This window comes from Salvia miltiorrhiza, chromosome 4 (genome assembly GCF_028751815.1).
Source record: "Salvia miltiorrhiza cultivar Shanhuang (shh) chromosome 4, IMPLAD_Smil_shh, whole genome shotgun sequence".
NCBI lineage: Eukaryota > Viridiplantae > Streptophyta > Magnoliopsida > Lamiales > Lamiaceae > Salvia > Salvia miltiorrhiza.
In genome coordinates this window covers 5692753-5705135 of record NC_080390.1, presented here as the reverse complement: position 1 = coordinate 5705135, position 12383 = coordinate 5692753, and the positions used below count along the sequence as shown (strand labels likewise).

At 41.1% G+C, this 12383-nt stretch overlaps 1 protein-coding gene and 1 non-coding gene across 2 annotated transcripts; one reads left to right on the top strand and one right to left on the bottom strand.

The window, feature by feature from the left end:
* The first annotated feature begins 1088 nt into the window (after nucleotides 1-1088).
* On the top strand, nucleotides 1089-1195 carry LOC131023985 (small nucleolar RNA R71). Its single transcript, XR_009101583.1, has one exon. It is a non-coding gene; the product is annotated as a small nucleolar RNA R71 (small nucleolar RNA).
* A 3701-nt stretch (nucleotides 1196-4896) lies between these two features.
* On the bottom strand, nucleotides 4897-5604 carry LOC131022398 (uncharacterized). The gene is made up of 2 exons (XM_057951854.1): nucleotides 5179-5604; nucleotides 4897-5075 (listed from the first exon to the last, which is right to left on the bottom strand). The coding sequence occupies exons 1-2, from the start codon at nucleotides 5455-5457 to the stop codon at nucleotides 4956-4958; spliced, it is 399 nt and encodes a 132-aa protein (XP_057807837.1). The 5' UTR covers nucleotides 5458-5604; the 3' UTR covers nucleotides 4897-4955.
* Nucleotides 5605-12383: the final 6779 nt, after the last annotated feature.

Sequence of the window (12383 nt, the reverse complement as noted above, 5' to 3'; positions counted from 1 at the left end):
CTTCGGTTAGATTGACCGTCTCATTCTCTCCCATCTTCCTCTTGTTTGATATGACCTCCTTTAGGAACTTTGCATAGGAGGGCATTTGTTTCAAAGCTTCAATAAGTGGAATGTTGATGTGCACCTTTCGAAAAATCTCAAGAAACTTGGAGAATTCATTCTCCACATTCTTCTTTTGATGTCTTTGAGGAAAAGGGATTGGTGGGCAATAAGGTGGTGGAGCCACGTATACCTCCTTCTTCTTTCCTCTATCTCCTTGTTCCTTTGAAGGGTTGCCATCTCCAACTTCAACCACAACACCACTTCTATCTTCTTCGTCGGGCATCTTGGGCTCTTCATATGTTGTCCCACTCCTTAGAGCAATGGCCTTGCAATGCTCCTTGGGATTCACGATTGTGTTGCTTGGGAATTGCCCTTGTTGGTGTTGATTGTTTATAGACTCGGCAATTTGTCCCACTTGTATCTCAAGCATTTTCAATTGCTTGGCTTGAGCCTCTAACTTCTCATCCGTTCTTGTCATGTGAGCTTGAGTTGTGGTCATGAACTTCATCAATATTTCTTCAAGGTTGAGCTTCTTCTCTTCCTTGATCATGCCATGGCTCACCGCAAATCCGGGCGGTGGTTGCAAGAAATTGTTTGGATTGCTATAGGAGAGGTTAGGGTGGCGGTTAGGTTGGAATCCTTGAGTGTATTGCCCTTGCCCTTGGTAGCCACCTTGTTGTTGGGGCCGGAAGTTCGCATAGCCTCGGTTGTTGTTGTTGTTGATGTAGTTCACATCCTCGAAGCTAGTTTGTTCTTCAACCACGGGCTCTACCCTTGACATTGATATAGCATCAATCTTGCTATTCATGGCGGTCAATTGAGCCGTCAAAAGAGCTATCGGATCCGAGCTTGTTGTAGCCGCCACCTTCTTCAAGATGATCCTCTCCGTTGGGAATTGATGGCAATTGGTGGCCAAGTTCTCTATGATGTGAGCGGCCTCCGCGTGGCTTTTCTCCAACAATGCTCCATTGGCCGATGCATTCATGTCTCTTTGCATCTCACCACTACACCCGGTGTAGAATACACAAATGATTGTGTTTTGATCTAAACCATGGTTAGGGCACTTCCTTAGCATCTCTTTGAATCTCTCCCAAGCTTCGTAGAAGGATTCTCCATCAAATTGGTGAAATTGGACTATGTCCTTCTTCATCTTCATGGTTCTACCCGGAGGGTAGAACTTGTTGAGAAACTTTTGAGCCATGTTCTCCCATGTAGTGATAGAACCACCCTCTAAAGATTGGTACCATGTCTTGGCCATGCCCCTTAGCGAAAAGGGGAAGAGTCGAAGTCGAATGGCATCCTCCGGGACTCCATTCATCTTGATGGTGCCGCATATCTCCAAGAAGTTTCCAAGATGTCCATTCGGGTCATCTTGGGAAAGACCGGTGAATTGGTTTTGTTGTACCATATTTATGAGGGCCGGCTTGAGCTCAAAATTTGTGGCGTTGATTCTCGGGGCATTCACTCCTCCTTGTTGGACAATGGGTTGGAACATATTGCTAATAGGTGGTGGTGGAGGTGTATTTCTTAGAGCTTCTTGCTCATTGATTTTCCCTTGCATGGCTTCTAATTGCATTTGAAGTTGACGGATTAAGTCGTGATTTTCCGCCATAGCTTCCTCCAACTCTCTATCTCTTCTTGTTCTTGCTTTGTTGTGTCGACAAAAAGCTTCAACCTCAAGGTTTATAGGTATAAGAGGTGCACCCTTAGATCTTGTGTTCATACACTACCTATCAACCAACAAGAACAAGAAGTCAAAACACAATCTTAAAATAGAAAACAAAAATTAAAGCAAGTAAAATGTCTAAAGTAGTTAAGCACAATGAAGCAAAATATCACAAGCAAAGAAACTAAACTAATCCCCGGCAACGGCGCCAAAAACTTGTTCGCTAATATTTTCACCACGCCGCAAGTATACGGGTAGTTGTAATATATGGAAGCAAGGTCGTATCCCACAAGGATTAGTAGTTCAATCTAGTGATTATCCTAATTCATTTTACTCGACTATTTAGACTAAACGATTGAGTGATTGGTTTGATTATCCAACTAAATACTTAACAAGTGCAAAGACAAATAAAAATCAAATAAGCAAAGTGGATAAATAAGATGATTAAGGCGATTTAGGGACTAGGCATCGATAATTAAGCAAAAGACTTCAATTATAGCTCAATATTAATCTTGACAATCCTAATTATCTAGAGTGATCTCCCAACTAGTTCTAGCCCCCTCCCGGACGACTAGAACGGTAGATTACGGGTCATAGTTGCCGTCCCCGGTCAACTTCTAACCTATAACTCCCAAAAGCACACAAAGATCGACATACTCTCACCCAACTCTCAACCTCCCGGTTATCGAATTAATATGTTTCAAACACCTTATCTATTGCAATTATCCTCTCCCGATTCAAAGTGCAAATTAGAAATGCATAGAATGTGGCCAACAATCCATACAAGAAATAAATCAAGGGTTTGAAAAGATAATGTGCAAATGAACAAACAAGATTTATATTGAGCATAAAAAAATCAATCCATTACAATAATCATCTAGCCTAATCCCCAAATCAAAGAGAAATTTAGCCTAACATGTTCAAACACAATAAATCAAAGTTAAAGGTGTACATAATGAAAGAGAGAGTAAGAAATGACAAATCCTATTTATGAGCTTCTTCTTCCTTCTCTTCTCTTCAATGGTCTTCAATGGTAGATGGGTGTGTTAAAGGAGGCTAGGGTTTAGTGTGTGGAGTGTTGGGGAAGATGAGTGATGGAGAAGAAGAAGAATGAGAGAAAAAGGGGGAAAATGGGGTTTAAGGGCTGAAAAACGCGACTCCGCTCTTTTCCCGCGGTCATGGCCCGCGCCCGTGGTGCTCAAACGTGGGCAAAACGCAGGGAACCCGCGGTCCCGCCCCGCGGCCGCGGGTGGTGACCGTGGGGGGGACCCGCGGTCCCAGACCGCGGCCGCGGGTGGTGACCGCGGTACACCCCTGGACTTGAGCACTTAGCCCGCGGTCCCACCCCGCGGCCGCGGGTGGTGACCGCGGGCGATACATTCCCCACGACGCGTGACCGCGGCCGCGGCCTCTGTGCGCGGCTGACTTTGTCGGCCCCGTTCTCCCTCGTCCGAGCTCCGATTCGGGCGCCGTTCACGCTCATGGATTCCTCTCGAGACGTACTTCAATCCTATGCTCTCACAATTCTCCAATCAACTCTTGATTTGCCCTGAAAATACTCAAAAACTATACCAAGCAATCAAAACTTCATAAATACTAAATATTCGGGCACAAACAAGCATTCACAAGCAAAACATGAAGGGAAATGACAACAAAACATGTGGAATTGAGGTACGAAAACCATGTTTGTCATTTTTAAACAATGATAATACTAACTCCGCCACTGCAATGAGAGATTGTGTCCTCCTCGATGGAGACATGGTGCAGAAGCAACACTACAAAAAAACCGGAGATTACCGGCGGCGTTTTGCCGTCGGTAATGAGGGGACGGCCGCCGGAAATTAGTCTACCGGGGGCATTACCGGCGGCGTCTCGCCGCCGATAATTTTCTCGTCGGTAACACTATTACCGGCGGCAAAACACGCTGCCGGTAATTAACGGCGGTAGGTCCCGCCGTTATTTGTCCTCGGTGAAAGGCGGAGAAATGCCGGCAAATTACCGGCGGCATTATGCCGCCGGTAATTACTGGCGGGGGTTTGCCGCTGGTGATATTCACCGGACGGCGGCGGTGAATATCACCGGTAATTGTTGCACTTACCGGCGGTAAAATGCTGCTGCTAATTACCGGCGGGAAAATACCGCCGGTAATTGTTTTTGTAATTTAATTAATTTATTTATTATTTATTTATTTATTATTTAGACGAACTTCTCAGTCGGTCACCCATCTTAGTTGTGCTCTAAGTCAAGCACGCTTAACTTTGAAGTTCCTTTCGAATGGTCACCAGTACAGAACACTCGTATTATTGATATATAGAGTACCTATTAATTCATTTAAAGTCTAATTCAATATACAAAATCATATATATATTCATAACCTTATAATATATCAAGATGATATCGATGAGATGCTGTTAATTACGGATCGAACTCATTTTTGTCTTTATTTTTATGTCGCAAAAGTATTTATTTATTAATTTATTATTATTATTAATTAATTAATTATTTTTTTTTAATCAATATAGTTTATATACTCCATTAGTATTTTATGATGATAATTATTGTATTTTGAATTTATTTCCATACGTCCTTATTTTTATAAAAAACAAGAAGATAATTTGTTATAAGATAAGTAATTTGAATTTATTTCCATTCGTCGTTATTTTGAATTTATTACTTTGTTACGAATTAATTGTAATGTTGTTTGAAAACATGAAATTAATAGTTGCTCAACATAACATATATAAATGTAAAAAGAAAGTGCAGTTGTAATTTTGTTCCTAAACATAGTTCAGACAAATAGTTCCAAAACATGAATTAATTACATAGTCCAAAACATTAAATTAATAGTTCCAAAATATAAAGTGCTGCTCAAGGTAGCTGACCCGACCGCCTCATGAACGCCTCGATTTCAGCCATACGCTGCTGGAGGGCCTCACGTTCTGCTTGTTCGGCAAGAAGGCGCTCTTCAAGCGTGGAGATCCGTGTCTCATACATCTGCTGAGACATCATGGAAGTGCCTGTGCTTTGAGAAGACCCCCTACTAACCTGGCTCCTACCGGCACTTCCAGTGCCGTAGAGCCGGGACCTGTCGGGCCGTACGACCTCCAAGTAGATCTCAGGCAGCCGGTCCTCTCGCCCAGTCTCAACAGCAATGCGACGAATCTCCGCCTAATTCAGACATAACAATTGAAAATTGTATTAAAATAAATACATTTCACTATGAATTACTAATATTTGATTAAACTAATTAACCGCTTACATCAATGTCCGCATCCCTCTGTGACAGAAAAGATCCATCCTCGCGCATGTGGAGGCGGAGGAAAGTGCTATAGTTCTGTGCAGTCAGGGGGAGTCCAGTGTCCAAGCTCTGTCCATGCATGCATATAAACAAGTTATTATTTGCGATATTATATATATATATATATATATATATATATATATACTTATGAATTTATTTGATAATTACTAACCAGACTCTGCTGCAGGACACGAGTGGACCGAGACCCTCCCACGTGCCTGCTGATCCCAGTACCGGGTCCATCGGGCTCAGACATCCGGTTCGCACGTGCTCGCTCGGAAATGGCCTGAACAGCCTCCTGACTCCAGTATGCCTTGAGTCCTGTCCAGAATTCGGCAGACATCCAGACGGGTCTATCCATCTCCCGACCTGCATCGGTATGAGCCCTGAGCTTCCTCTTGTAGTCGCTCATCATGTCACTGTACCTCTTGCTGGCTTTAACCTCCCACATGGCCCTGACCTCAAGCTCGTCCGCAGGCGACCAAGAAAACTCTTTCTGTTGAATGAAATAGTTAATTTAATATATAACATTTTACAATAGATTATCAAATATTTTTATATGCACTATAAATTCAATCATACCTGTAATTCGGCATAGTACAACTGCTTCACATCCGGGGGAGTCAACCTCCAAGTGTACCCGCCTGGGTTATCCACCCTCTTAAATGCTTTAGTGTAGGCTTTGGCCAGGCCCACTGGCTCCATCAAAGCACTGTGTAAAACTAATTTAAGGATTTGTTTGTTGTACGAAAAATAATGATTTAAATTAAAATACTTACCCATTGGGCATCCTCTGAAAGACAAGCCTCCCATGTGCTTCCCTAGGCGCGTTGGCCCTGATGGTGGCAGCTGGAGGGGCGATGGGCCTTCTAGCCCGTGAACTACTAGACGCCTGGGGAGTCTCAGGAGTCGCAGAAATCCCTGTGCCGGACCCATCAGATGTGTCATCAGTCGGCTGGTCATCTCGATCAGACCGACTAGATGCAGCAAACGAAAATATACTTCTACGGCAAGACATGTTACCTGTTTCAAAATGATTTATATAAGCATTGACACACACAAAATATGATGAATTACTTGAATCTAACGAAATTTCGACAGCATAACCCCCACTATCCATCAACCAAGCAAACAAATACATTATCAAATACTGGGTGCAAACAAATACATTATCAACTACTGTTAACAAACAAATACATTATCAACTACTGAGTGCAAACAAATACATTATCGGCCGCGTTCAACATGTCGTAAATCTGTTGAGCATCAGGATTGGGCGGCTCCTCCAGATTTGACACATCTTGATAATTACTAGGTCCAGCATGATCATGCACCATCATTTCATAGTTATTGTATGACCCATCATCCTCATCCATTACTTGGTAATTACTAGGTCCAGCATGTTCTGTCGCCATATACATCGGTGCTTCCCCGTGATAAACCCAAGTTGTGTAATTGTGGAAAAATCCACGCCTAGTAACATGTTTTCTGACTGTAGGTACAGATAAAAAGGCTTCATTGTTACACTTCTTACACGGGCACCTAATGTTACCTACTCCATCTGTATACGCCGTTTGATTTATCGCATAATCAAGGAAACTCTCCAGCCCCGTTTCAAATGCAGAACGATCATTGTATCTCGCATACATCCACATGCGATTATCACTCATTCTTGCAAATTCTAATTGAGAAAAATAAATAAAATATCATAAATTACTTGAATCAAACAAAATTTCGACAGCATAACCACACTATCATAACTACCAAGTGCTCGACTCTACCAGCAGCTATAGTGACCATAGTGGTCCTAATTTACTAAGCCTATACTAGGTCTACCCGGCCCCCCAATGTCGAAGCAATATACAATACATATAAAGCAATAAAAAATAAAGTTTGAAATTTAAAACAATCATTTGTTGGGAGAAGATCCTTAAGAAATAATCAATTTCTATCCCCACGGGAGAAGATCCTTAAGAAATTGATTAAATCTATCCCACAATATATAATATCATATCATTTCATGATAAACACATACGTAGCATACTTAAAATTCAATTAATCATACTTTATTTAACAAAATTATTTAACATAAATAAATCTCTAACAAATTTATACTTAAAATTAATCATGCTTTATAATTAATCAAACAACTTTAATTTAAAATTAATCAAACTCCACCTAATTATTAATTAGATTGTAAAAACAAATTTCAATATAATTTAACTAATTAAAATTAATCACACTTCACATATTATAAATTAATTAAAATTAATCAAATTAACATTAATTAGATTCTAACAAAATAATATTAAAAAACAAATTTTAAATTAATTAATCATACTTCAAATATTATAAATTAATTAAAATTAATCTAATTAATATTAATTTTAATCTAACAAAATAATTAATAAATAAATCAAATAATTAACGAGAACGAAAGCGTACGGTAGTGGTCGGCGGCGGAGCGGTGGCGATGACGGTGTCGGCAAAGGCACGACGTCGTTCAACTAATTAAATGTTAAAGAAATAAATTAATTAAATGTGAAAGTGAGAGATAAAGAGAAAGAGAGAGAAATAATACCTGCAGGGGTGGCTGGTATTACCGGCGGCGAGCCGCCTCTAATTACCGGCGGCGAGCCGCCTCTAATTACCGGCGGTGATAATGCCGCCGGTAATACCGCCGTTAAAGAAAAAAACCGACCCGCCTTCTTTCGGTGTCGTTGGGCCGCCGGTAATTTCCCCGGTAATACTCGGTTTTTTTGTAGTGCAAATACCACGGAAGAGAATTTGAGCTGAAGTTGGATGAACATATCTGCAAGTAGGGCTGTAAACGAGCCAAGCTACTCGTGAACTATTCGACGTTCGACTCGATAAAAGCTCGATCGGTAATTTAATGAACAACTCGTTTAGCTAAACAAGCCAAGCTTGAACATGACGATACTCGGCTCGTTAGCTCGTGAACAAGCTCGTGAAGGGATTTATCTTAAAAACATAAGATTATTCATTAAATGTCTTAATATTTTATACTATGTGTAGTAATATTTGGATTAAGTATCTAATTAACATAATTTATTTACAAGAAAATAGTAAATATACTATTTTTGCGAATCAAAATAACTTATATATTTGAAAATTAACTTATGCATTAGGAAAATATCTAAAATTAAAAAAAAAATTAAAAAGCTCGATTAGGCTCGGCACTGTATTCGACTCGATTAAAGCTCGATCGATAATTAATCAAACAGCTCGATTAGCTAAACGAGCCAAGCTTGAACAAGACACTATTCGGCTCGGCTCGGCTCGGCTCGATTACACCCCTATCTGCAAGAATCCACCCAACAAGTTTTTGTGCTTTTAGGAAAACCCTCCAATTTTTTGCAACTGTCGGAAATAATACAACGATATATATTTACTCTAAATTTGTAATAATACTAAAATTTTAACAATCCATTTCATTTTTTTATTTATTTTTTGTATAGTTGACTTATGTGCTCTCCTGGGAAAAACAAGAGGTTCCTTGCGAGCCTTAACTTCATTTCAAGTCAACTTTATAATTTTTCAAGGGTCAAAATTTAAAATACCCACCTTCATAACTTATCTATCAAAAATACCCACTTTCACAAAACCCCTATCAACCATATCCAACTCATCATTCATGCCAAAACTACCCCTCAACAAATCCTCAACAAATCCATCATTAAACCATTTTATGTTCAAATTATCATAATACGATTAATATATAATCAGGCCCAACATGCTTCCGTACAACTTCAAAATAATTCAAATCATAAATCAACAGTATACCTTTTGTCGATGGGTCACCTTCCGGAGCTTTAATCGCGTTTTACGGACTTTTTGCCTCCTCGGCCTTCGTCCAACCACACACTCGCAAGTGATGGTTGCAACCTTCTCCCTTCACTGTGTTCCGGCTTTCGCCGAATGGTCACCTTCAGGAATCAGTATCTCTCCTTCACTGTGTCTCGACTCCAAATATTTTTGTTGAAAAATGAAAAGAAAATATCTTTACTAAACCGGAATAGTTGGACAAAAACTAAGTGTTTATAGAGGAATTATATAATAATTAATTTTATTTCATAAAAACTCCCCAAAGGAGGAGACAAACTTGTTTAGCTACTCATAGTAGCTAATACTTGTGTACATAAAACTAAAAAGAAACTAAACTTAAAACGAAAAAAACTTTGAAAAAAAAAATTACAATGATAGATTCTGAAGAGAGAGTGTGTAGTGTGAGAAAGTTGTGAGAATTTTCGATGATCCTCTTCTCTCCAGCTCTTGTGTTTTTATAGAGGTCTGATGCCCTCTATTATTGCTTGGTGGTTGGCCTTGGATGCTATCCTCGTGGCCAGCTTGCTTGAAATTGACAGCCACCTTCATTTGTTGGCCATTATTGCCGACACTTGTTGGTGTTGTCACTTGTGCTGGGCCCTTGCTTTATCGCTTTGTGATAATGCTGGTAGGGGCCGGCTGCTTTCTTTCCACTCACATTTGTCCTGGAGTGCTGAGTGGTCCTCCTGTCATTCCACCCACTTTTGTCGTTTCTTTTGTGGGTGCGATCCTTTCTGTGAATCACATGATTCACTCTGCTCTGTCGGCCACCTTACTTTTTTGGTGCCCGAGGAGTTCTTCCCTTTGGTGTCTGACGCTCGTCATGCTCATCAGACCGGAACCTTCTTCTGTCAGGTTTCGGGAGGAAACCTTTGCCGAATTCTGGCTCCTTCTGCGACGAACATTGGTCGCAGATTCTCTCGATCCAATGGCTTACATGAGCCATATTGCAGAATTTGCGACGAGTCTCTTTGCTCCCCGCGATCTTGTTTCCCCAAATAGTTTGCCTCTTATTCTCGAAAGAATTTTCAGCGAACTGAGTTGTTGTTCCTGTCATTGTGTTAACCAGGAACGTTCCCAGATCTGAGCTTTGAAAGAACTTAAATCTGGACTTCATTTTGTCCATCTCCGTGAGACAGACCCATAGACCCCATGCTCGCCTCGTGGAGATTTGATCCTCCGTAAATGTTGAGACGATTGCGGCATTAAATTCAGGAACTTTGATCCGGTTCAAGGCTCCTGTATCTGGTCTCCGAAGCTTGATGAAATGGAAGGCTTCGTAGACTCCTTTGCCAACTGGCTCTGGAGCTGCACTGAAGAAGTACAATTCCAGAACGTCTCCCCTTTTGAGGGACTCGTTGTTCTCCCATGCGTCGAACACCGTTTTCTGGATCCATTTGGGTAGACCCTTGATTTCGGTGAATGCCGGAGAAGTGGTATAAACTGAAGCTAATGCCCCAAATTCATACCATTCTTTAACATCGTTTGGATTGGCTCCTGGTGTGAACCAAACCCTTGGATACTTTCCTGCAACATCAACCCGGCAATTTCCCGGATTGATTCCCCTTCTCGTAAGAAGTTTCTCCCACCTGTCTTGATAATTCTGCCAAGAAGGAGAAGAAATAATAAGATTAGTATCAACCTTAACTTGGCCTGTCATGGGCCTAAGGCTGATCTCTCCCTCTTTTATCCCAGAGGTGGAGGGTTGACATGTTGATTCAGGGAGTGACCCCTTAACAACATCTTTTCCTCGAGCGTCCGGCTGTGAAGCCATTCTCTCAGGACTTGGGCTAGGGGTACTTGAATCCCCTGCTACAGGTAATCCGCCCTGTACGGAAAGCATTGCTTTAGCCCGATTTTCACGGACTGCGCGCAAGAGCGGCTTTTCAGTTGCTTCCTGAAGATTGAACATCTTCATGAAACAGACATCAATTTGGCTAGATACTTTGGCTTCGTCAGCCGCTTGTATCTTTCCTGCTTGTTTAGTATGCAGCACACATCTGTGCCACTCTTGTTGTAACAGCTCTAGACTTTCAAAGAGCTGCCCCTGTATTGCCTCGATGGCCTCCGCTTCAGGGAGCTCCATCCCTTGTAAGGAAATCTGCAAGAACATTCTGATCAGATTTCAAAACGACAATATCATAATCATAATATTGGCATTCTGCTTGCCACCTAATTAATCTAGCCTTTTCAGGTTTAGATTCAAACTTTTTTGTTAAGAAAGCTTTAACGTTAGTGTTATCAACTTTCAAAACGAATTTTTTAGCAAGTAAGAAAAGCGGCCATTTTTTAAACGCCTTTCGCACTGCAAAGAATTCCTTCTCGTTGATGTGCCATCGCACAGCTTCGTCGTTGGAGAAAAGACCGCTACAGTATCTGCAAGGTTCTTCTCCATATGGGGTGATCTTTGTAAGCACTGCTGCCCACCAGAAATCACTTGCGTCCGTGTAGAGGACCAAATCATCCTCGTCTTGTGGTATTGAAAGCTTTGGGAGATTCTTGCAAATCTCTTTCAACTTCTTCATACCCTCTCGATGTTCTTCCTTCCAGATAAATGGAACATCTTTCTTCAGTAATGGACTGAAGACCTTTCTGTGTTCCGCAAGGTTTTTGATGAACATCCCTGCGAAGTTGACAACTCCTAGAAAGCTTTGGAGCTGTTTTTTCTCTTTGAGATCTTCTGGAAATCCCTGGACTTTTTCCACAATATGATCTTGTAGAATTATCCCAGATTCATCGATCTCGATCCCCAGAAACTCCATTTTCTGAGTGGCTATGACTGCCTTCTTTTCAGACAGCACAAGTCCTTCTTGTTGACAAACATCCGCAAAGATCTCCAGATGCCTGACATGTTCATGAATGTTTTTTGATGCAATGAGGATGTCATCAATATAAACAAACATAAACGAAGAATAATCTTTGAAGAGATTATCCATTTTCCTTTGGAATATCTGAGGCGCGTTGGCTAACCCCATTGGCATGACATTCCAGACATAATGTCCTTGTGGAGTTGAGAAGGCTGTGAACTTCTTACTCCCTTCCTCCATGCGAATCTGGTAAAAACCTGACTTGCAATCGAACTTTGAGAATACCCTTGCACTTCTAATGCAGTTGATAAGGTGTTCTCTGCTTGGGATGAAATATCCGTCGAACTCAAGAATATCATTAATTCCTTTGTAATTAATGACCAGTCTTGGTTTTCCTCGCTTGATCTCCCCATGATTCCTCACCAGAAATCCCGGACTGCTGTAGGGTGATCTTCCATCTTCGATAAGTTTTAAATCAAGATGCTCCTTGATTATACTCATCATATCCTGTTGATCTTGAGGGTTCATCAGGATAGGCTTGTATCTTACGAACTCATGCTCCTTTCCAGTTTTAACTTTCAAGGTTGCTCTGAGCTGATTCTTGTCCCACCATGCCAAAGGATCCTCGTGATAACACTTTTGGATTCTCCTTTTGACGTCGGCTATGGACACCTGTTCGTCTTCCTTGATATCCTGGTGCGATATCAGGGATACTTTGAGGATT